We start from the raw sequence: 25,511 nt of genomic DNA, 5'->3' as shown, positions 1-25,511 counted from the left end.
GGGCTTAGCTTGAACGTGTACAGAACGATTCTTGCACAAAACGGTTTGCTCTGAGCGGTCTGCACAGAACGAAATGGAACACTTTGGATGTGTAGTACACTTCAGGGTTTTTATATACATAACGTATATACATGATGTCAATGAAATATTTATTTATCAACAAATGTCAATTTATACATTGCCAATAAAATTCAGTTTGCAACCGTTAAATCTGGAGACAGGATGGTCATTTCTCATTATCAGTCAGCACAGTAATAGATCCAATTGTAGGCTATGAGATCTCGGATGATGATGTTATAGCCATTGCCAGACTAAGAGGAAGCAACCTGAAGTCATACAACATCCCACATTGCTGTATCTCTACAGTAGAGGAGGAGGAACACATTGCCTGGGTCAGCCATGGCAGTTACGCTCAAGACTTCCCACAAAAGGTATTTGGATGGAGAGTAAACTCAGGTGACCTATTGCAATTTCTCTGTGTCTGCTGTCTTCTTTTGTGCATTAAGAATTGTACGATTTTTAGCTCACCTGAACCGAAGGTTCAAGTGAGCTTTTCTGATCGCTTTTTGTCCGTCGTCTGTCTGTCTGTCCGTCTGTCTGTCTGTTAAACTTTTCACATTTTCAACTTCTTCTCCAGAACCACTTGGCCAATTTCAACCAAACATGGCCAATAGCATCCTTGGGTGAAGGGCTTTCAAGTTTGTTCAAATGAAGGGCCGTGTCCCTTTCAAAGGGGAGATAATCACAAAAATGCAAAAATAGGGTGGTCATTTAAAAATCTTCTTCTCAAGAACCACTGGGCCAGAAGAGCTGAAAGCTTCCTGACATATTGCAGATTCAAGTTTGTTCAAATCATGGCCCCCGGTGGTAGGATGGGGCCACAAGGGGGTATCAAAGTTTTACATACAAATATATAGGGAAAAACTTTAAAAATCTTCTCAAGAACCACTAAGCCAGAAAAGCTGAGATTTACATGAAAGCTTCCTGACATAATGCAGATTCAAGTTTGTTCAAATCATGGCCCCCGGGGGGTAGGATGGGGCCACAAGTGGGGGGGGGGGGGGGGGGTCAAAGTTTTACATACAAATATAGGAAAAATCTTTAAAAATCTTCTTCTCAAGAACCATTGGGCCAAAGAAGTTGACATTTACATGAAAGCTTTCTGACATAGTGTAGATTTAAGTTTGCAACGGGTAGTTTGGGCCATAATAGGGACTAAGGTTTTACATGCAAATATATATGGAAAGTCTTCAGATATGGGCCAAGGTGACTCAGGTGAGCGATGTGGCCCATGGGCCTCTTGTTAAGTTCTTGATAACTACCAAGGGGGCATAAATTGTAAATTTCAGGACTCTGCACCCCTGGGACCGTAGGGGTGGGACAATAATATTCTCTACAACCACACGTGTAAGAAAAACTAATTGAAGGTAGCTCATTATACCAAAGTTTTATTTAATGGCTTATCAAAACCCCTCATAAGAAGTATGATTTCACCATTGAAAGAGTTGTATTAGCTCTCGGTTCTTTTATATAAATTTTTTGTGATTTTTTCCAGAAGAATTAAAAAGGTGTTTTGTTTGCAAATAAGAGAATTCAAGAGTCCAACTATTGCTGTGAATTGATGCATGATATCAATATATAATAAAACATGCCTAAAAGACTTGCATAGATGTTCTGATTTCTTAAAAAACAAGATATGTATGAAAATTGATAAAGCTATTTGTTGATATTTATTAAATATACAGATAAAATCTTCAAAAACCATGTCAATTAAAAAAAGAATGTGTTAACAATTGAACATTTTTAACTCCTTGATAAATATTCCAATTCTTTTCAGATTTGGTATGAAGCATGTTTGAAACAAGAGACATGAATTGTAAAGGGGCCTTAGGGGTGGGACAAAAATGCCATGAATTAACCAATTTTCAAAAATCTTCATCTCTACAACTGTACATGTGTAAGAAAAACTAAATTCATATACAGGTGACTCTCGATAACTCGAAGTTCGAGGGACCTTGATAAAACTTCGAGAGATCGAAAATTGAAGGTCCGCCGATATGGTTCAGATTTTACAGTAACCGGAAATGTTTACCAACAAGATCATATCGTTTTGACATGTTTTCCTTCATATTTGTCAGTTAGGTAATTTAAATAGAAATAAAGAACCTTATTTTGCATTAATAAAAAGATTTCAAAGTTTATGTATTTATTTGCTCTTGAATCATGCTAAAATAGGCATACAAAACCAAGTTCCAATAAAGTTTTACTATCGCTAACTAAACAGAGCACAATGTTATGTCGCTTTACACAAAGCAAAAATTCTAAGGAATGAGTAAAACAAAGTTTCAGAGTAACTTTACACAAAGATTAATCTCGAGAGATTTTAACAGTCTGTAGATCTCTAAATTAATGTATAAAACTTACTCTCTCGTTGTTAAGTCAAAACAAATTATGGATTTTATTCATGGCTGGATTATATATAATTCTTTTCATGACAGTACCACCACCCCCCACCCCCCCCACCACCCCGTGCAAGGTGTAAACTGACCTATTAGCCAATTATATACTCAAGTGTGTCACCTCCACAATGAAGCACACACTATGTTTCACCTATGTAAACACCTTATTACCACAGCCACACTACCCTCCAGCATTGCACAAAATCCAGGTAAAGTCCAAGGGGGAAATTATAAACAATGAAATGTGTTTTACGGTACCCAACTTCACTTCGAGAGATTGAGAACTTCAAGAGATCGATAGTAAATTTACTTTGTTATATAGAGAGAAAAATCGGGACCATGATGTAGAGCAGGAAGGCCTCTACCAAAATTGTAAATTTCATGATCTCCGGGTAGAGGTTTTGATTCCAGGGTGGGGCCAAACTTGGTTTGTTTGTATATTATAACAGCTGCAAAATTTGGCCTATGCTTGGCGCTTAGGACCTTTAAGCATGGAGAGATCTTTATCGTGACACGGGGCCTCATTTTTTATGTTCTCATCCAAAGGACTGCCCCATTTAATTGCCTCTTAAATGGGACGGTCCTCTGTATATTTTATTACACTGGTACAGCATAAGGAGTAGATGACCCATATTGATTTTTAGGTCACATGGTCAATTCATTTTTGGCATAAGAATATATTGTCTGCTCAGTATTTTGAAATGGTGACACCTCTATCAATTAAATGATGCATGTGTATAACCCTTTTCAATTTTGCTCCATGGGAGGCATACATGTTTTACAAACATCTCTTGTTAAATATAATGTATATAATATTAAACACCTATGGATGATGCATTGAGATGATCTATATAAAATGCTGTGTTCAAAGACCTAATATGCAACATTAAGCTACAATACACGGGAACCAGTGACTATTTGATTGCTAATCTATCCCGTTACACCATACAGTCACAAGCTCCAAATTTTTTTTATGTAATGCCTATATACTTTGTTTGGGAAACAGGCAGTAATGCTAGCTAGCCAGAACGCTCTGTAGTGAGACATCCACTAACAAGTCATTCTATTAGCAAGTCGTTATTTCTACACATGTTAAGACGTATGAAAATGCTGAGAGTCACAAACTATCATATGCCATTGGATAAAATGAGAATAAATTCAATGTATTTCAAATTTATATGTATTTCAGGTGTCAGAAAACCTGAAATGGAATTGGACTCCTATAGAAGATGATGACCTTCCATTGGCAGTGTTTGACATTTCAGCAGATGCTGAGAGAGCATATATGAGTATTCTCCTCTCAGATCAACAAGTTTAGAGAAATCATGTCACCTTAGCAAGTGTAACAAGAAATCAGGTCATTTTATCAGATGTAGTAAAAATCAGGTTACCAATGTAGATCTAATTTTTTGGTAAAGGTCTCAACAAATCTTTCAAAATCAATGAAAAAAAGATTTTTAAAACATAGAAATAGCAAAAGAATGGAGTAATCCCAATAATGAAATGGGAGTCACCAATAGATAGAGCATATATTGAGTTATTGAAGTCTTTCAGTACAATAATCTGTTATCTATGATTTTATGTTATCTTCAGAGTTTACAAAAGAGCAACATGTTTGCTTGTAATGGTCACATTTTGAACTTTTTAAGCTATATTATTAGTTCACCTGAATTAAAAGCTCAAATTACCTTTTCTGATCACATTTTGTCTGGTGCCTGTCTGTCTGTCCAACTGTAAACTCCTCTTTCCAGAACCACACATCCAATTTCAATAAAACTTGCCATAATGCAACCTTGGGTGAAAAGAATTTAAAGTTGTTCAAGTAAAGGGTCTTTAATACCCATTTCAGAATGGAGATAATTAAGAAATTGTGAAGATATGGTGGCTTCTGTTAAAAATCTTCCCAAAAACAGAAGAAGACAGATAATCAGAAAAGACAAAAATTATGTGAAGCTTCCTTAATGAAGATTGAAAATTCTTCAAATCACGACCGCCAGGGGTAGAGTAGGGCCACAATAGAAAATCAAAGTTTTACAAGTGGATATATAAGAAATGTCTTTAAATATCTTCTCATGACCAGTAAAGCCATCATTTGGTCATTGATATGCAATCATCCTCATGTAGTGTGGATTCAAGTTTGTTCAAATCATGGCTCCAGGGGGTAGGATGGGGGTCACAAAAGGGGAACTAAATTTTATCTTTTATATATATATATAACCTAGTGTTTTACATGAAAATATATAGGTAATTTTAAAAAAAATCTTTTCAAGAGTAGCAGGGCCATGCTAAATCATGTCAATATGCAAATGTTCCCAGGTTGTGTGAATTCATTGTTTTATCTTATTGATTTTTGGGATAAGTTGAGGCTAAAATCAGAGATCAGATTTTACATAATCCATGAATATAGGGGGAAAATCTTTTATAAAAATTTTCTTCTCCAGAACAGCAAGGCCATATTAATCATATTGATTGAAACATTCCCATGTAGTGTGGATTAAAGTTTTGTAAAATCGTAATGCCATGGGGCTAAGTTGGGGCATAATAGGGGTCAAAATTTGTCATGGGATTAAAAATGGTAAACATCGTCTGAAGAATAGCAAGGGTAAGGTGACTCAGGTGAGTGTTGTGGTCCATGGGCCTCATTTTCAAATGTGACAAAGATGTAAATAGTGTCAGTTTTGCTACTGTTTTTAGTTCAGATATTTATGATTGATGTTCATGAACCTTTTGCTATGCAGAGAAAATTTGTCCTCTCAATGGAAATGGCTAATGGTTATAACAGTTTATGATTGAAACTGCGCATCAAAGTACTGTGTTCTTTTTTTAACTTTAAGGCCTAAAAGAAAAAAAATAAGTGATTTTTTTGTTAAAGCTTACATTTAAGGGTTGGTTGAGATCACTATGTTCAGTAAAAAAGACCTTGGAATTGATTATTTAAATACAAGGCAATGATAATTAGAGGTTATGGGACATATAGTTTTTGGTCTGTCTGTGTTTGTCTGTAAAACCTTTAGCATGTGTATCCCTTGTGACAAGACCTTTTTTTTTCTGGTACCAACATTTTTTACCTTGGGACCTTCACCTCGGGGTTTGACCTACTTTTGATAAACTTTGATTTGGGCCATCATGTTTGAATGGTTGATAGGGCTTTCATCTTTTACTTGTGTATTCCTTTTGACAAGACCTTTTTTTTTTTGGTACCAAAATGTTTGACACCTTGACCTTGGAATTTGATGACCTACTCTTAAAAAATTAAATCTTCTGAATGGTTAGTGATGGGGCTTTCATATTTCATATGTGTGGTCCTTGTGACAAGACATCAGAATTACTTTGCTGTCATACAGGGGCATCAGTGTTTCACAATCCCATCTTTTTTTCCTAGAGCATAGTCTTAGTTTTCATTCAAAATATTCCAATTAGAGTAATAAAAAATTCGCCAGAGAAAAATAACAAAGAAAAGTGTTTGAATTTTTTAAGTTCTGAGATGATACCAGATTTTTTAAAGCCCTCTAGCCCTCTTTGAATGACATAAAATGCTTAAAATTAATTGTTTGCATTGCCTTTGTCAAGGGTCATACAGAGCCTTTAATCCCTGCTAGCTACTTTCCTAATTATTCTTTAAAAAGATACTTTTCTTCATATGCTAGAAAAATGTAAGATAAAGCTTAATTGGTATGATTTTAAATTTTATACATACCCCAGGATAATTGTGATACATGTACTAGATTTTATTAAAACAGCCCTTGTAAGTAAATCAAAAACACTTCTCTTACATGTAGGTCTTGTATTTTATAATGGAAAGGGATATTGCTCCAAAATTGAGTTGTATCTACATATATTATTTGTACAAAAACATCTTATTAATGATATATAAGTCTACACTGACAGATCATAGTACTGTCTGAACAACTGTCAATTCTTCTAGTCATGTGTGTTGCATAAAAACTGTAGAAACTGAAACATCCATAATATTAGCCAAAGGTACAAGATAATGTGATATGTGTTGAACAGTGAAAGTCACCTATTGTGTTACCTAAATGTCTTAGGTGGAAAAAAAAACCATGGAATTTTTTTTGTCGTATATATATTTATTGTGAGTGATGTTAATATACGTACAATTTTTCATCTGGAATAGGTGTATTTGTATTTTACTGTATGCCATGAAAGCCAGCCCATTGTTTTATAAATGTACAGAGAGCATCCAATTTTACCGGGTAGAGATGATATCTCCTTTGGATTTTTTAAGGTCAAGTGCAATTGTTAACACCTGTTTTTATACACCTATCTCTGTTTTGAAGTATACATATGAAAAATCAGTTGTGACATTTACAGAGATGGTGTTAGTATGCATTAGTATTATAAACATATTATTTAGCATGATACTTGTTTATGGGACATCTTGATTTGAGCATGCTGTATTTAAATGCTCTACTACTACAATTGTAGCGGTGTTGTTTTATTTAGATGTGTTTTATCTTTTTTAGTGGGTAGGAAACTCAGTCCTGTAGATGTAAATAATTTTTTTTTGGCACTGTTAATATTTTGTTTGTAAGTATTATCCAACAGAAATGACATATTGTGAATTTGTCAGATTCATACAAGTTAACAATGGATATGTAGAACATCACCATTTGAAAATGTGATAGCTATCAAATGAAAGGCATGTTGTGTAGAGATTATTACGGGTAAACATACGATCAGCATAAATTTACCATCATAAAACTTGTCATCTCAAAGTGGTCTTGTTCCCAAGTTATGAAACCTGTGCAGGTATAAAATGCAGGAAGTAAAGTATCATGAAACCCCACTGTATTTTACTTAACTTGTATATTAATATTAAAATGATCTATCATTTATTGTGATTTGGTGTACGTGAAACAAGAAAAGCTTTACATTGTAAAGATAGATCTTTTTTCCATTCAGTTTTGGCACAATTTAAAAAATTCGCTGAAATGTCTGCAACTTTATAAAATAGACAGATTTTTTATGCATATCTGTTAAATTTTCTTTTAAACTGCCAAATGCATGCTTAATATGCCATTAACTTGCACAAAGATAGGTATATCATGGGTTTTTTAAAAGTAAAATAATTGGTGGTTTATATATTAGTGCTAACATTAAGCATATGCCTCTATTTTAAAGATGGTTGCAGTATATTTCCACTATGTGCTATATTTTATTATTTGTGTGGTTTTCATCATATATATTATTTTCTTTGATGATTATATTTGAAGTTGCGAATGTAGACAGGACATTTTTTACCGTAAATATAAAGTTTATATTAGGAGAAAAAACGCAATTAATCTTTTCAAATACAAGTCCCCATTATGATTGAAATCCTGTATGTTCCTTTTATTTTTACTGTAAATGGGTGTTATCTATAGTCAAATGAATCTGTTTAACCATTTCTTTTAACTGTTTTGGGGAGAAATGTCATGTTGATTAAATCTACAGATTGTAAAATTGTAGTAACATGTCTACACAGATTTATTATTACACTAGTCCTATTGCAAAATTATACAAAAGATATAAGAATTGACACTTTCATTCTCAATTTTTCATATGTATTAATATTTAAGTATGTATGCACGCATGTAAGAAACCATATATTATATAAATAGTGCAGTGCATATACTTGAGGGTAACACTGAAAATTTTCACCCAGAGAAAATTAAGGTCAACTGAGGCACAGCTAATGTAGATAATGGTTTTCTTGGGGTGAAAATTTTCAGTGTTACCCTCAATTACATGTTCTATTTGTTTTATACTGAATGTCACATTCATAGAAAAGCATAAAAATCCAATCTAAGTTTGTTTTTTTCTAGATTGTTGTAGTAAACATATAAGAAAATTTCAACATGATGAAATTAATTGAAAGTAAAAAAGTTCAAAACTTAACTTTCTGTAATAGTGATATGGTGTGTTTGTGTGTGCACACACTTACCAGGCTGTCAATTACCGTTTGTTTCTCTTAGTCAGTTTTATTCAACCTGTTCACTGTAATGCACTGCAGACTGCATCTATTTCAAGTGCTCAACCATCTTTTTGAAATCTACAGAGAGCCAGAGGTGTATGTGCATCAATTTGACACATAATATCTTATAGTATTGACTTTTCGATGTTTTTACCTTTGATATCTGTACCAATATTGTAATGATAGCCATTTACTTATGAATGTGATGCAGTTGTAAACAATGGGCTTTGAATCTTGATAAATATGGTGTGTCTATTTTAAAGCCTGGGAATTCCAACAGAAATGAAAGTAGAATGTAAATATAAGAAAATAATTTCATTTTGAAAATGCATGAACAGCAATGCTTCATGTCAGTATACTTTTCATGAAGCATCAGAGTTCATATGCCCTCATGTATTTTCAAAATTGAAATTCAATTTTTTAAATATCACCCATTGTCGAGTAATGTTTCCCCATTGCTAGATACCATCACTCTGGGGTGTGTGGATTTTACTTCCACAGTGAAACGATGTTTTTTGAAATGTTTCTTGGCCAATGAGATTCACATATATATTACTTGAAATTATAATAGATATATGTGTGTTAGGTATGAGTGTTTGTCAGGTATGTGTGTGTGTGTGTATATATATATATATATATATATATATATATATATATATATATCTTTTACAGTATATATTAATAGACATGAGAAATTGAGAATGTGCAGACGTGTTATTTTTTAGGCTTTCTTCTCTGCTTTATAGATACAGAGAACTAGGGGTTTTGATTTGTATACTTAACAATGTTAACCAAACGTGTTCAGATTCTTCACAATATAACAATTTATGAGGGCCATTTTCCAAACGCACGGTACTTGTATTGTAATTATAATTGAATTTACATTGTAAACTATGATATACCACATGATAGAAAGTGTAAATATTTATTGCTTGCCGTAATGCAACAGAATTCCATATCTTTCATTACTTAGTATTGCAAATTTATTATGAAACATTCCACTTTGATTGGTTTCAGATAATTACACCTGTTGAATATCCATGATATGCAAACAAAATAAATTAATTAGTAGGAATTGTGAACAAAGTATTAATTAGACTACTTAATGTAGCACTTCAGTAGGTAGAGTAGTCAGAGCACAGATATATGCTAATTGGGACCTGGACCAGTAATTTATTTTTATATATTTTATTGTTACCATCACTGACCGTTAATGATGTTGACAACTTGTTCTATCAGTGTTTTATTGTTGATTCTGTTTATTCTGTATGCTTGTATCAGTTGTGCCAGCTTTGGAAATGTTTGTGGGTTATTTTTATTGAGAACCTTATACAATGTTAGCAATAGTCGTTATGTCTTTTTTATGTTCAGTTTAGGATAAAACCATTGCTTTCTGGTGATTTTGTGAACTGGATTGTTTCCAGGTTTTGGGAAACATTTGTGAATCTTGAAGTGATATACTAACTTGAATGTAGATCTCAGAGCTTACGAAGAGCTTATTCATGCAAGTGCAATACAAAATGAAAGATCGTATTTATTGGTCATATGGTGTTAAGTCTCAGATAGTTTTCCACAAATGAAAGTCTTATTGAGAAGGATGTACAACAATACTGATGGCGCTGACTATCTCTCCCCATCAGTTGTAACTCTGTATTGTGTACAGCTGTATGTGTGTGTATTTTAACTAAGATCTGCTTCCTTATAAAAAGGAAATTGCCATTAAATATTTGTGTATGCATTTAAGATGCATTGAAACATTCCAAAGCTTGCATTTTTGTAATCAAAACTGAATAATGATGATGTTGCATTGTAAAGGAAGAACTAAAAGGTGCTATGATATTTTGTCAGGTTGATATGGATGTAAGAGAGTTTAATATTTGTCACTGAAGTAGTAGTAGCAGTTTTCAAAATACTGCAAAGTTATGTAATGTTTATAACATAAGTGGTTTATCAGAACTTTGCCAAGAGGGCTTTCATTACGACCTGTGATCGCGTGATACTGAATCTCCAACCCTTACATCCATAAAACCTGTCCTCGGGCATTGACCTCAGAAATGCTATCAGATGCGGTGATATTATGGACAAATATAAGGAGAGAAGTGCCAAAATATAGTCAACTGTTCCATATGCCTTCGGTCAGACACAATGTTACCAATGATCTTTGTTGTTAATTTTATTGAAAAATGTTGATCAAGATAGACAACATGGTATTTTAAAGTTTATGTATATCTTGACAGTTGGATTTTATGTCAATAAAGTGTTGGGCATCTGTGCTCCATTGAAATTGTTGTTTTGTTCTGTATACAGAATTACAAGGGGTCGCTGAAGGCCATTCCTGTTCTTAGAGCCTCGCATGAAAGATGCAGGAGCCATAGAATATTCAATCTGTCCAGAATTTTGATGAGCATCATTTTTTCAACATATGCATGGGAATGCAATACATGGTGGCTTACTATCCTGTGAAGATCTCGAGATGTACTGTCTGTTTAAATGATCCACCTATTAACTGGGACTGAAATTTATATGCTATCTATAAGGGGCACAACTCCTGCCAATCTTGCTGTATATATACTATCTCTGTTCTAGAGCAAGTTCCTTTTCCTGAAATCATGGAAATTCAGTGAAAAACAATCGTTATCATAACTGCATTTAAACATTCTTTTGCTACTTAAAGTTCGAAATTTATCAAGCATCATAGCCAAAATGTGAGCATATCATTTTTTTTATTTATTCAATGAATTTGAAGTTGTTGGGCATTACGGTATGAATTTGTTAGGACTCTGACAGTATATGTTTTAGAATGTCAAAGTAAAGATGTATACTGGTATTTGGGTATTTAATCAAATTTCCTCAACTCAAACTTGGGAATATTTACATACAATGTATATGAACTAAGATATTAAAAAATTTCAATTTTTTATAAAATTTTAATGTTTAGTAGGTTACATAGACTATTGGCATATTCTTTGATGTTGAATGTACATGCATCTTTCTAATAAAGACACTTGGTGCCAGATGTTCATACCTCCGGAATTAAAAGGTTTTATGATTGGATTTGACGATCGCTTTTGAAGACTTAAATCGGTAATGAAATCTTGAGGAGGCTGTAATTTAGTCAAAGATGCTTATATTTGCCTCAAAAGTTGTTTGATATTAGCGTCATTTGGACATGTCAAGGTTACTAGAGAAAACGTTTTTCATGTTCAGGCCACTTTATTACTTGGAACAGTCATACTCGCACAGTTGGAAATAACATGACTCAAGAGCTTGCCATGGTTTCGGGTACAATTCAATAGCATCCTATGTTGTTTCTACAAAAAAACTTTGGGGACAATATGTTTTAGAGTTACCATATTTTGATAGATCCTGATGATGGCAAGGCAATATAGAGACTATTTGCTAGGTGCATGATTGTAGCAAGGGAGGAAAGGAAAATCTTTGAATCAATCAGAGATATAACGAGAGATGCTTGCAATACTAGTTAAGTGATCTAACCAGACGGAAGTACATGTATATGAAGTATAGTGTAATATTACTGTGATGCGAAATTTAATTCTATTTCAGAAACAAGTCATATTGAGGTGATCAAAAAAATAGATTTAGGGGGGGGGGGATGTCTGAAATGTCACAAGTGACCTTAAAGGTAATTAAAGATGGTCAATGTCATGGAAGACAGGAGGCCTACTGGCATATTATGTTACCTGAATACTAAAGGTATCGCTAGCCCCAAGGGCTACAAAATGTATAATGAGCTCCACAATGCAGGGCATCTCACAATGTCAGTAAATGACTTTTGACTCCAAAATCAATAGGGTTCTTCCTCTTTTGATAACAAAACTATATGTGAAGTTTCAAATCAATTGAGCAAAAATATGGTCTGTATTAAGAGTTTACAAGCTCGGCGTTACACTTTCACACTCATGTTCACTAACATACAAACAGCCTCGTTACTATACTGATAAAAAAAAAGTAACGCGTAAATTAAATGCAATTTATAATTCATTTTAAGACATGAGAAATACTTGATTGATTTATTTATTGCACAAAAATTATCGAAACGCTAGGTTAATTATTAATCAAAGTATCACAACCACTATTAATAATGCAGTCATCCAAGTTCAATATCTTGTCCCTCCATGAGCACCAATGACTGCCTGACAACACATTCCCATGGACGAACTTAATTCTCTAATGTCTAGGGATATTCCATGCTAAGTGCAGAGCTTGGGCCAGTTGCTGCAGAGTCTGAGGCTGCAGTTGTCTTTGGCATGGATGCACTTATCCAGTTTGCCCCATGCATCTTTGATAGGGTTCAAATCTGGTGATTTGGATGGCTAATAATTTGTATCTTTACAGAACATTACATGTTAGATGAGCAGTATGTGGGCTATTATTCAACACAAACGTAAAATCTGTTCTACTCTATGGATCTGAAACCTGGAGACTTGCCAAAGGATTCCAACACAAAATCCAGGTGTTTGTCAATAAATGTCTTCGTTGTATATGTAGAATATGGTGGCCTCGAACCATTAATAACAAGAACCTCTATATTCAAACAAAGCAAGACTCAGTGAATGAACAAATTAAAAATCGATCTTGGCAGTGGATTGGACATACTTTGAGAAAACCTGTGAACAACATAACAAAACAGGCATTGGACTGGAATCCACAGGGATGCAGGAGACGAGGGAGACCAACACACAGCTGGAGAAGAACAAGGCTGAAAGAACTAGATGGCATTGGAACCACCTGGAGAGAAGCCAAACAAATTGCTCAAAACAGAGTTAGATGGAGGATGACTGTTTCAACCCTATGTTCCGTAAGGGACGAAGAGGACTAAGTGGGCTAGGGTTGTCGTGTTGCAATATTGGAACCATGTGTGGCTGCAATGACTTCATCAATCAGCATCCCATAGCCGATTGTGAACAGTCTGATAGATATTCTGCGAATCCCAGGAATGGCCGATGCTGTTGATGACGCTGTCAGATGAAACGATTTTGTGCTGCTGACATCATGCATGATCTACCTGTTCTATGACGATCATTTGTTGAACCATGCTGTTGATATCGGCTCCAAAGATGAGATGTGGTGCTTCTCTTGCAACTGCCAATTGTGACCCACCTGTTTTCAGTTGTCCAATTGCGTTATTGCATTGAGCATCATTCAGTTGCAGGCATTTCTCAAAAGCGGTCATATTTAAAGACAATGCAGTCAAATATTGAGAACCTGTTTATTTAATGGACTTAATGGTGCCTGAATCATGTGCATTAGGAACTTGCAACAATCTTGATATACACTCCAAGACCAATTTTAGGAATTAATTTTTTGAAAACACGTTGTATTGTCCTCAAATTCTATAGAATATCTATCCATTAAACAATAGCATTAGAAGTACATTTAACAAGGAATAATCAGGTGATTCAAAATGTAAGAAAAAATTATTGGAAAGATTCAGTGAAAAATTACTAATGTGTATTATGCATTTCTGTTTTTGATCAGACTCCCTTTTGCAATGAATTGTGAGGGGGTAATAATTTTCCTATTCTTCCATATCTAAGATAAATTCTAATATTCAGCAATAGTATAAAACAAAATGTGTTCTTAAAACACAAATGCTCCCAAATTAGTGCCCATACTGATGAAAAACGTTACATAATATATGTTAATTAACCTTATGACTATTTTGTACCAGTCAGAATTATTACTCCAAGAACCCTGCACTTTTGGTCTTCAGGTTTTTGCATTCAGCTCCTATTCAACATCATGCAATGCAAGTAAAGAAGAAATATCTAAACATTATGCACATAACATGTACCTTTTGGGCTTGCACCTCAGAGTCAGAACCCCTGCCATGGACATTTGTTATTTTTGAAAAGGCCTTCTATCCAGATTTTTAAAATGCATTCAGTATTTATGCAATATCAGCACAAATATGCAAAAAGAAACTTTCAAAAGTTGTGTACATGTGTATTGTAAACCATTTTGGCCCCACTTTAGGGTCAGAACACCCATTCTGGGGATCATGAAATTCATACTGACTGTGGAGTTGAGACAATGGAATGGCTGGCTAAGTTACCTTCGGAGATGGCTTGCAGCTCCCAGGAGTTTTAGTAGTGTTAATTAGTCTGTACAGCATGGGGGCCAAGCTACAATATATTAACTATTGACATCCATAGTGGATGAGTTTAAGGTCACCAAGGTCAGACAGTTCTTGATGCTGTAAAACAGCAAGGATATCAAGGTAACTGTAAGGAAGTGGTCAGTCAAGCAGACAGTGCAAGAGACTGAGGCATGGTGACATTATGGGCAGTCGAGCGATAGGCAGGCAAGGACTAAGATGGGCTATACAGCATCAGATGTGGAAAAGAGGGAGTTAGTCTGAAGGAGGTCTGTACAATGAAGTAGCATACAAGAATGATGAAGGCAGTCGGAATAAAAAAGCAGGAAAGCTGACTTAAATAAAAAGGAGCTTGACAGAAGAAATTATCATGGAATGATGTCTGGACTATAGAGCCCCAGAGATTGCAATTCCGACATACGTCTGTTTATGATGTGTTGCCTACTCCAACCAACCTTGCAACATGGGGCATAACAGACGATTGGCTGACTGCAAACTTTATGCTAGACAAGCCAACTTAGAAAACACTGTCTTTGTGTTCAGTAGCTTTGAGAGATGGACAATACACAAGAAGACATTATACCATATAGCAGGTTTTTTCCGCAAGGTTATAATTTTGGCTTATTTCAACGGCTAGATAACTTTCCGCCAAAATTTCATTCGCCAAATATGCACCCAATTGCGACTTCAGTATTTGAAAGAGAGACAACTCTTCCCTGTCCACCAAAATTTATTCCGCTAAAATTATTATCATACCTTTCAGCCAGCAAATCACCATAAACCCACGGAATAAACCTGCTATACGGTGTCCGGATAGCGCAGAGGTAGTGCTCTCACTTCTCACCACTGCGACCCGAGTTTGATCCCCATGATCGGCAGTGGTTGTATGTGAGAGGGTACGGCGGTCACCCACTTGGACACGTGGGTTTCCTCCTGGTACTCCGGTTTCCTCCCACATAAATGACCCCTAGCGCAAACATCCATGCATCAAAGGACTCCGATTGGAAATAAGCTTTTGAGCTTTAATGGGTTATCCTTGGTATTTATGCATATATGTATATACCGAATAAACATTTATTTGCTTATTTTACGGTAGGTTAATTCTTTCTGTTCTTGCAGATGTGTTGGAAAGGGGAAGGAAGAAACCAAAGAGGAATAAAGATCGATGCCTGAAGTTTGTCAACTTTGTCAGGGCTGCCCTTACCAAAATGTAAAGTTTGCTGCAAATTTGCCGCAAGTTTGCGGCAAACAAATCAGTGTGCCAGAGCTGTTTTGCCAGAAGTGTGCAGCTAATGCCGCTAGCGGCATACAGTGTGCCACTAGCAGCACACGGTGTGCCACTAGCAGCACACGGTGTGCCACTAGTGGCACAGTGTGCCAGAAGTGCACCACAACTTTTTCTTTGGTATTCAGAATCAAAACTGTGTGCCAGAAGTGCACCACAACTTTTTCTTTGGTATTCAGAATCAAAACTGTGTGTCAGAAGTGCACCACAACTTTTTCTTTGGTATTCAGAATCGTGTGCCAGAAGTTGACAACTTTTTTCTTAAAATTTTAAAACTGAAACAGCAAGGGAACCAAAGTTCACGACTTTTCTTGAATATTTAGAATAAAAGAGCCATTTCAATATATCCATCACAACATTTTCTATAATAGAACATATATGCAACATTTCTCGCACCCCTTCCATCCATCTTCTCAATTGTCTTAATGGGAATTCGAATTAACGGTCATTTTGTCACCAAATATTGAATTCAATGAAAGTTGCCCTATAATAGTTATTATATACTAAAGTAATAATTACACTTGTATTTAATTATTTCAAACACCTTTTAACCTCTTGAAAATGAATATGTGATTTTGGTGATTGAATATTATTGTCTTGCAAGACAGTATAATTATTCTCTAGTTACCTTAAGGCTTTGCATGCTGTCAGCAAACTGTAAATGCTGATTTTGTTTTTATTTGAGAAATTATTTGATTTGGGTGCAGTGAATACTTCTTCCATATATATTTCTTTAATTAAAAGCGGTTATCTAACGTAGTTTTATTAGGGTTAATTCTCTTGTTTTTGTACATAATAAAAAAATAAATGTTCTTATTAGTCATCAATATGTATTTCAATATCATCGAGAGATTTTGAGGTGAAAAACGAAAATGGTTGTCATCACTTTCACAGCTAATGCCCCTTTAAAATAAGATGTAAGTGCACAGGTATCTGAATTTTAATCTAATTAGAAAAAAAAGTGAAGAAAAAATATCTATATCTAAATAAATGGAGAGAGAGAGAGAGAGAGAGAGAGAGAGAGAGAGAGAGAGAGAGAGAGAGAGAGAGGTTTCTTTTCTTTATTTACATGTATATCTGTTGATTACAATTCAGATACTGGGTTTCTGAGTTGAAATTAATCAAATGAGAGTGGTAAAAATTCACCTTTATATCGTATAATTTACATATCAGGATTTTATCCAGGTACGTTATTCTGGTTTGTGGAATGCTAATTGATACTAAGTTAGAATAATCTAAGCTGTATACCAAAGTAGGTCTTCATGGGGCTTTACGGCTCTATGCATCGCAAATAGAGATCGGGTTCAATGCGTCGGGTGTGGGATTCATTCAATATTTTATGCTGAGCGCGAAAGTCTAAATTTTTAGTATTAAAATTTGTATTTATTAAATAAATACTTACCTTTATAAATTTAGATATTCACCTGCTTGCAGTCTTGTATCGGAAAAAAACCATGTAAACAAAAAAGCACCCTTCGTGACCCGCCACCTCTGACATGCTCAGAAACCAACATCCGGTATCATCTATTCTTTGACATAAAACAAAAAATTAGAAGGGGGATGAAGGGGAGGTGGGTTGGGACCTCTGATTTATAAAGGTAAGTATTTATTTAACAAATACAAATTTTAATACTAAAAATTTAGAATTTATCACAATAAATACGTTACCTTTATAAATTTAGATAAGCAGAATTCAAAGTAGAGCTGAATCCCCCTGAGATTGGCAACTAGGAGGAAAAACCACTTTTTGAGCTGAAACTAGAGGTCCAAGCGAGAACAAACTGTCACTATGAAGGGGCATAGATCTAAGGTAATGGTTATAAAAGGTACTATCAGACCTCCAATAACCAGCTGACATGATTTCCGACATAGAGGAGGAATTGAAAATAGCCCAGGAGCAAGACAAGGCTCTAATTTCATGTGCCTGAACTTGAACACGAGACAAGGCTTCTGGAGATGAAGATTGGTAAGCCATCTTAACAGTCTGACAAAGCCAAGTAGAAATAGTCTTAACCGAAATATCACTTAGACCTTTCTTAATAGGAATGAAAAGTCTAGTAGAACCAGAAGGTCTGAGCGTTGACAAAACAGAAATATATTTCTGAAGTGTACGCACTGGACATAAATCCTGATTACCTAATGATTTAGGTAGAGCAGGAATAACAATAGGTCCAGAACTTTTGTCTGATAACTGATTCTTGGCTAAGAAAGATGGATCTGTCAACAGAGTAACTGAAGAATTTTCTGCAGAAAATCTGAGACAAGAATCTGCAATGGAGAAAGCATGAATCTCACTCCTTCTACGACCAGAAGCTAAAGCTAATAAAAAACAGCACTTCAAGGTCAAAAACTTAAAGGGAGCTAAAAATAAAGGTTCGAAAGGAGGAAATTGTAAAGTCCTAAGAACCAAAGCTAAATTCCAGGATGGAACCAACCTACGTTGTCTAGGTCGTTCCAAACAAAAATTCTTGACCATGAGGGACAAGAACTCATTCTTCCCAAAATCAGGACCTCCTGACAAAGCTATAGTTCTAGATAAAGCTGAACGATAGCCCTTAATAGTAGAGGGAGAGAAACCTTTGTCTTCAAACAGATAGACTAAAAACTCAGCTAACTGTTGGACAGTAACTGCGAGAGGATCAATTTCCTTTGAACGACACCAAGAACAGAAGATGTTCCACTTAGAGTCATAAATTGCTCCTGTAGATTTGCTGACTGAACTAGAGATACGTTTGGCTGCTCTGTCAGAAAAGCCATCCTGTCTGAGAGATTCCCTGACAGTAACCATGCGTGTAGATGGAGGTTGGAAAGATTCTGATGAACTTTCCTGCCTTTGAATTGAGACAAAAGATCTTTCCTGAGAGGAAGAAGAATTGGTCTCGCACAACACAGTTGAAGAAGATCTGGAAACCAAGATTGTTTTGGCCATGCTGGAGCAATAAGAATGGTCTTGCAAATTTCTACCCTGATTTTGTGTAAAATCTTGGGAAGGAGGCGAAAAGGAGGAAACATGTAAGAAAACATCCCCTTCCAATCGAAAGACATTGCATCCACTGCTAAAGCTTTGTTGTCTGGAATCGGATAGACAAACGTTGGCAGTTTGCAATTCAGATGAGTAGCAAAGAGGTCTATATGAGGACGATCCCACTTGAGACAGATCTCCTGAAAGACTGCTGGATGTAACTCCCATTCTGTATTCACTGGATGCAGTGACCTTGAGAGAGCATCCGCTACTAGATTCAGATTGCCAGGAACATGCCTGACTGACAAGCGAATTCCCAGGGAACGGCAAAACAACAGAATTTCTTTGCACAGAAGGTAAAGAGACTGAGAATGTGTGCCGCCCTGATTCTGCAGATAAGCCACTACTGTTGTATTGTCTGTGGCTATCATCAGAGATTGACCCTGAACAAATTGGGAAAAGTGTTTCAATGCCAGAAGAACAGCCCGCATCTCCAGTAAATTGATGTGTTCTGTCAACTGGAGACCGGACCATATACCTTATGCCTCTCTGCCTTCCAGGGTAGCTCCCCAGCCTGTCAGAGAAGCATCTGTAAACAGGGTCATAGAAGGAACTGGGGAGTCTAGCGAGCAACCTATCATAACATTCTCTCTCACTGACCACCACAGAAGATGAGGATACAATCTGGGAAGAATGGGAATAACAGCTTCCCACTGTTGTGAGGCTGGTACCCAAAATTCCAGAAGATACCACTGAATGGGGCGAATATGAAGACGACCTAAAGGTACTATGTCCATCAGAGAAATCAGAAAACCTATCAGTTGTAGAAACTGGCGAGCTGAAGCCTGTTTGGCTGAAAGTAGTTGATCCAACAGATACTGAAGCTTGAGAAATTTCTCCTCTGGAGGAAGAACTATCCCAAGATCTGTTCGAAATTGTTCCCCTAGGAAAATGAAACTCTGACTGGGAACTATCTCTGATTTTTCCCAAGAAATAAGGAAACCCAGCTTCAACAGAAGATGAATAACTCGATGAGTATGTTGATGAAGAAGGATGAAAGAAAAATTCTTGATCAGAGAATCGTCTAGATATGTATGGATGAAAATGGACTGGGAGTGTAGATACGCAACCACTGTTTGAAAATTTTTTGTGAACACTAGTGGAGCAGTAGATAGGCCAAAAGGCATTGCCCTGAAAGCATATACCTTGCCCTCCCAGACCAGACGAAGAAACTTCCGATAAGCCGGAGCTATAGGGACATGAAAATAAGCATCCGTCAGATCTAAAGAAGACGTCCACATCCCTGTATGGAAAGAGGTTCTGATCGACCTGTTGGTCTCCATTTTGAAATGTGGAATCACCAGATACTGATTCAGAAAAGAGAGGTCCAACACAGGTCTCATTTGTCCATTCTTTTTGGGTACAAGAAAGAGACGAGAGTAGAACCCCCAACCTAGAGGTGGACTTACTTCTTCCAATACATTCTTTTGGAGAAGTAGAGACACTTCCTCTTGTAACAACAGATTTTTCCGCGGGTCTCTGGTCATAGAAAATTCCAGAGGAACCGCAGAGAGAGGAGGCTGTTCTCGAAATTGAAGCTCTAAACCCCTCCGTAGCACAGAAAGAACCCATTTGTCCGAAATGAGACGGGACCAATGAGGAAGAAAAAGAGAGAGGCGTCCTCCCACAGGAAGATGAGGAAAGGGAACACCTACTTCCTCGGAAAGAGTGGATTGTGCTACAGGAGGGGGGGGGGAGGCATCAAAACTGAGATTTCTTACCCTTGGCTACTTTGGGTTTTTTATTATTAGATCCAGAAGCCGATGGGAAAGAACGATGCTCATTACTTCTCTTAAGATTACTTGAACCTTGCAGAGAAGAGCCAGATTTAGTAGAACCTTGCGACTTACTTCTAGAAGCGTCTGATTTAGAAGAACAAGAAACACGCCTAGAACTACCATTGTTGAGTTGTACATCTACTTTAACAGTAGGAGGTTCTTTGTGTAATTCCTCTTGTAATTTGCGTAAAGAGATGCCAAATAACTGCTCTTTATGAAGAGGAGAAAAAAGTAGGTTGTCTTTAAGAAACTCAGAGACGTTAGATTTTTGAAGAATCTCTTGTCTCCTAGCTAAAGAAAAATTGGCAATAGTGCCAAGATTCAAGAGCTGAGAAGTGCAAAGACATCTATCTACTTGGAGAAGAAAAGAACGAACATCATCAAATTCTTCGCCCTTATCTTTAAGAGAGGCACCTGCAGCAGCAAGAAAGTGTTCCGCATACCGTAAAGCTGCGGCAACACCCCGAAGATTGTTCTCCGACCTAGAATAAGAAGTCTGAGATAACTTGACCCCCTCAGAAGACTTAACACCAAGAAGATTGGAAAAAGTCTTATCAAAAACAGGTTGAGATTTTCCCAAGGAAACATCATGAATATCAAAATACTTCATTCTAACCTTACCAGGGAAAGAAGATGTACTAAAAGCCAGATTTTGTCTAACTAAATTAGAGGCCTTATTGGAGGACATCTGATCGTCGACAAGATGAGAATTAATGGAAGCCAATGCAGATTTAAAATGACTAGACTCGGGAAAAGAAGCATACGACTTAGAAGAATCTCTCACAAGATCAGAGCAGGACTGAAAATCAGAAGGTTTGTGAGAACTCCTGGGAGGAGAAACTAAAGAATCGGGACCTGACAATTCTCTACGAATTGCGTACACTTTAGCTTTCAGAGTGAGATTCTCTACAGGAAGTTGCTCCTGAGAAAGCCCAACTTCATCGACTGAAGGAACCGGAGATAGGCAATTATCACTGAGAAAAGATGCCTCTTGACTACTGGGAGCCAAAGATAATGAGTCAACCTCCTCGTCCGCTTTATTATCAAAAGCGGGCCGAGGGGTGACAAGAGCAGCCCCAGGAACAGTGGGGGACGTAGCTGATTTGCATTCAATCAAATCGAGCCTACGTTCCACTGTCATAAATTTTGAAGAAATAGAAGCCTCAAGTTTCTGAATAGAGGAAACCAAACATTTAATTTCGTCCTTATTGGAGGACTCAATTAAGTTTGGTTTACTAACAAAACCTTGCCCTGTCCACACAGGTTGAGTCGAGTAGGGATAAGGTGGCACAGAATACATGGGATGAGGAAATCTAGCTGGCCACCTAGACCGATAAAACGTATCCCTACGATTACCCGAAGGAAAACTCTCAGGGCGAGAACTAGCCACCGGACTACCAGGAGGTCGCGTAATAGTAGAGGTAACTCTAATTTGACCTACCGAAGTAACCGGGGTAGGAGGAATTCCTGTGGAATCCATGACATTCCCATAAGAAAGAAAAGGGTCAGATTCCATGGGACCAAAACTTCTAGAGTCAACAGAGTCCCAGTACTCGCCCTCTACAGCAATAAAAGGTAATTTAACATTTTCACCTTCATTCGCCATATTGCTTAATAATGTAATAAGTAATATCAAAAACTACCATGCAATACTTAGCCAAAATTAGCAAGTAGAAAAAATTCTTTTCCTCCTCGAGAAAAACGTGACTGCACTCCACAACGGCGGAAAAGAAAAGATGATACCGGATGTTGGTTTCTGAGCATGTCAGAGGTGGCGGGTCACGAAGGGTGCTTTTTTGTTTACATGGTTTTTTTCCGATACAAGACTGCAAGCAGGTGAATATCTAAATTTATAAAGGTAACGTATTTATTGTGATAAATTTGATATCAACAGACGCCATGATGCGATACCAGTAAACATCTTGAATATGAATCGAGAACAGGAGTTGATGCAGATATTCTGAGGAGAATCTTCCAATCATTGAGTAAGTGATTTACTGTGTATCTTATAGTTATAAACTCTCTAATATATTGTTCAAAACGAAACTTACCATCGCTCATTGTATGTTGTTGCGTCAAATCTTGCAAGTCAGTGTTTACGTTTATAAATTTACATGCTTCATTCAATTCTTTGAAATTATGTGGAATTTTTTTTTTTTTTTAAATTTCCATTGTATGAGATTAGACTCCTTCTAGTTGCATTATCGTAGCCATCGCGGATTTTTTTTTTTCCTTATACATTTGGACAGGACCATAGATCTATAGGCACTTAAAAAAAAATGAAGAGAGAGGGAAAAGGCCGGAAAACAAACAAATAAAATAGGCCTATTTCCGTAATAATTATGCTATTTTTTGTTTACTTTCTACTCGGGTTATATTTGCAAAATTGAATAGTTTATTCAGTAAATGAATGGTTGATTATTTTTTTTAATTTAAATGCTTATGATTTGAACCCAGATGTCCAGTTAGAAAAGTTAAACTGCATTATGATCAGGGATGTGACTTCCAGAATCTCAATTTTGTCACTCCATCAATGCATATACGTAATTTATTAAAAACATGGATTGAAGATCTTGTCTTGGCAATAAAGTTAATTTGTACGTAAAGTCTGGTCAGCATGATATTAACAGTTGTACATCAAATATTGCATTTATTAGCCCAATGGGCTATAACGCAACATTGATTATTTCTCGGCTTTGAAAATCGGTGGCCCCAGGTGTCGGGCGACGGTAATTACATGTACACACCCCTGAATGATTCCTCCTATGTTAGAGACCTTGCAAACTTGTATATAGGACGGCCAATGGTATCTCATAATTATTTACAATTTTATATCTTTTTCAGAATATATTTCATGTTAGTCGTGAAGATACAGAAGTTGTGATGGTGTGTTGATAGGCTGTCTTCAACTTGCCATATCTGAGAGTTCCAACATGCAGGCCTGGATTATGTATAAATCACTAATGAAGTTACTTAGTGTTATTTAGTTTTTAAAAAAGAATGACATTTCAATTTATACACACTTGCCAAGTGAATCTGATGAGACTGCTACATGTATTTGTGAGTAAAGGCACTGTCTTAACCGAAAAACTATTTACAGTTTATCACAACAAATGGATGGGACAGTAGAGTTGTTGCGGACAATATGTGATTGTGATGACCAAGTACTGAACAAGTGGAAGATTAGAAGAAGGTCCAGAATTCAATCATGTTTTTGATTCTAAGGCGCAGACAACATGGAGATAGTCCTATTATTCTCCCATTCATCTATGATGGAGAAACTTGTGTAAATGTTTACAGTGTTCTCCCTAATAAGTGCCCACAAGTCTGTATTAATTTATCAGAATATAAAGTCCTTAACAGTACTGACTTTAAAATTCATGTAGATTGTCTCCAGATTTTTCTGAGGAAAAGTGCATATTTTACATGTGTGAATTTTGAATATATTTCATTCTTGTCTGCAAATGTTGCCGAAACCTGTTATTAATGCACAGTCATGTTATGCAAATGATAGACCTCCTTTTTAATTACATGTCCTTAAGATCATGTCAACTCCTTTGTTTTAATTGTATATACAATTCTAGCATTTATAGCATCATTTGTATAGCACTTGCTAGTTTAATAAGGATTTTATTTTTTAAAAACTTTCATTTGACATGATTGATCTAAAACGGCCAAAATTCACAAATCTATTCAAATCACAACCTGACCTTAGGCCAGAAAAGTGCCACAGTGGGTTGATATTTTTCTCTTGGATCTTGAAAGAAATTCTTTATGCAGCAGTTTCCAAATAAATGTACTCTCATGGCCAGGGTGGGACTTCACCGAGAACTTTTAAACATTGCACAATGCAATATTTGTGGATTAGAAGCTGTTGCAGTTTCTTTAAGTTTTCTCTCACATCTTGTTATAATTATATTTTATATTTTTGGTCGGGTTGCACAATGTTCAAACAGTTTATAAAATGGTGAATGACTGGTGGGCAAGCGACAATAGCGTCCCTGTAATAGTACCTACTTTGTGTAATCAACTCCTTTCACACCTCTCACTTGATGTTCCTCAAACTTTGTACAGTTGTTAGGGATACATTGAAGATGTGCGTGTACCTTTTTGAAAGTGATCAGACATTTTTTTGAAAAATTTACTTGTAGTTAAACTTCGTCATTTTTTAAGCATTTCTTTAATCGACAGTATCTATTTTGTGTAATCAACTCCTCGTTTACCTCTAATTTGACATTCCTCAAACTGTGTCAGTTGTTATGAATACATTGAAGATGTGCATATGTGTTTTTGAAAGTGATCAGACATTTTGTTAAAAAAAAATGTACATGTAGTTGAACTTAAGTCATTTTAAAGCATTTCTTGAATAGATGGTACCTATTTTGTGTAATCAACTCCTCTTACAGAATTTTTTTGACATTCTTCAGACCTTGAACAGCTGTTATGGAAGCATTGGAAATGTGCATGTGTCTTTTCGGAAGTGATCAGGCATTCTTTGAAAAATTTACATGTGCTTGATGAAGTTGAACTTAGTCATTTTTTAAGCATGGTACTTTATGTAACCAACTCAGCTTGTACTTAACATTTTCCAGACCCTGTACATTATAGATGTTATAAAAACATTGAAGAAATACATGTAACATTTTAAAAATGCTTCTCTTTTTTTTTTTCTTTTTTTTTTTTTGGTTGAAAAATTCTACCTTTGTCATTTTTCCAGTATGTTTCTACTGTTGTTCCTATGATAGATAACATATTTTACAAGAACCTGGTCATTTCTGTTTTTGAATCTCTCTTTTTTAATTAGTATTTTTGAATATATGTTAATTTAATACTTGATATGTCATTGTTCTTGAAATTATATTAATTGAATTATTA

General features: G+C 35.9%; 2 protein-coding genes and 1 long non-coding RNA gene across 9 annotated transcripts in view; 2 read left to right on the top strand and 1 right to left on the bottom strand.

Annotated features, from left to right (window-relative positions):
• LOC125649458 (F-box only protein 33-like) overlaps positions 1-10,717 on the top strand; it is a 20,550-nt gene extending 9,833 nt beyond the window's left edge. Inside the window, exons 4-5 of one of the 4 annotated variants that reach the window (XM_048876999.2) lie at positions 271-431; positions 3,649-10,717. In XM_048876999.2, coding sequence (XP_048732956.1) covers positions 271-431; positions 3,649-3,777 — 290 coding nt within the window. In that variant the 3' untranslated portion in view covers positions 3,778-10,717. Of the gene's footprint in view, positions 1-270 lie in introns of all 4 variants that reach the window. The other 3 variants (XM_048877000.2, XM_048877003.2, XM_056164931.1) reach the window with 3 other exon arrangements.
• Positions 10,367-22,373, bottom strand: LOC125649459 (uncharacterized). 4 transcript variants are annotated; one of them, XR_008802917.1, is made up of 3 exons: positions 22,280-22,373; positions 17,239-17,365; positions 10,367-11,034 (listed from the first exon to the last, which is right to left on the bottom strand). XR_008802917.1 is itself a non-coding variant. In XM_056164929.1 (3 exons), exon 1 carries the CDS (start codon positions 20,428-20,430, stop codon positions 17,530-17,532), a length of 2,901 nt encoding a protein of 966 aa, XP_056020904.1. In that variant the 5' UTR covers positions 20,431-20,432; the 3' UTR covers positions 10,367-11,034; positions 17,239-17,365; positions 17,505-17,529. The 4 variants fall into 4 exon arrangements, 2 of the variants coding, with proteins under 2 accessions (XP_056020904.1, XP_056020903.1); XR_008802918.1 differs by having other exon boundaries at positions 17,239-17,360; XM_056164929.1 differs by lacking the exon at positions 22,280-22,373 and adding an exon at positions 17,505-20,432.
• On the top strand, positions 22,187-25,511 carry LOC125649460 (uncharacterized). Its single transcript, XR_007360707.2, has 2 exons — positions 22,187-22,621; positions 23,481-25,511. It is a non-coding gene; the product is annotated as an uncharacterized LOC125649460 (long non-coding RNA).

The sequence above is a fragment of the Ostrea edulis genome, chromosome 5 (assembly GCF_947568905.1).
Source record: "Ostrea edulis chromosome 5, xbOstEdul1.1, whole genome shotgun sequence".
NCBI lineage: Eukaryota > Metazoa > Mollusca > Bivalvia > Ostreida > Ostreidae > Ostrea > Ostrea edulis.
The sequence above is the reverse complement of the archived record's forward strand: the minus strand, read 5'-3'. Positions and strand labels throughout refer to the sequence as shown.

Bases quoted from the DNA above. Each gene is read 5' to 3' on its own strand.
- LOC125649459 (XM_056164929.1), bottom strand. From the start codon at position 20,430: ATGGGTTCTTTCTGTGCTACGGAGGGGTTTAGAGCTTCAATTTCGAGA.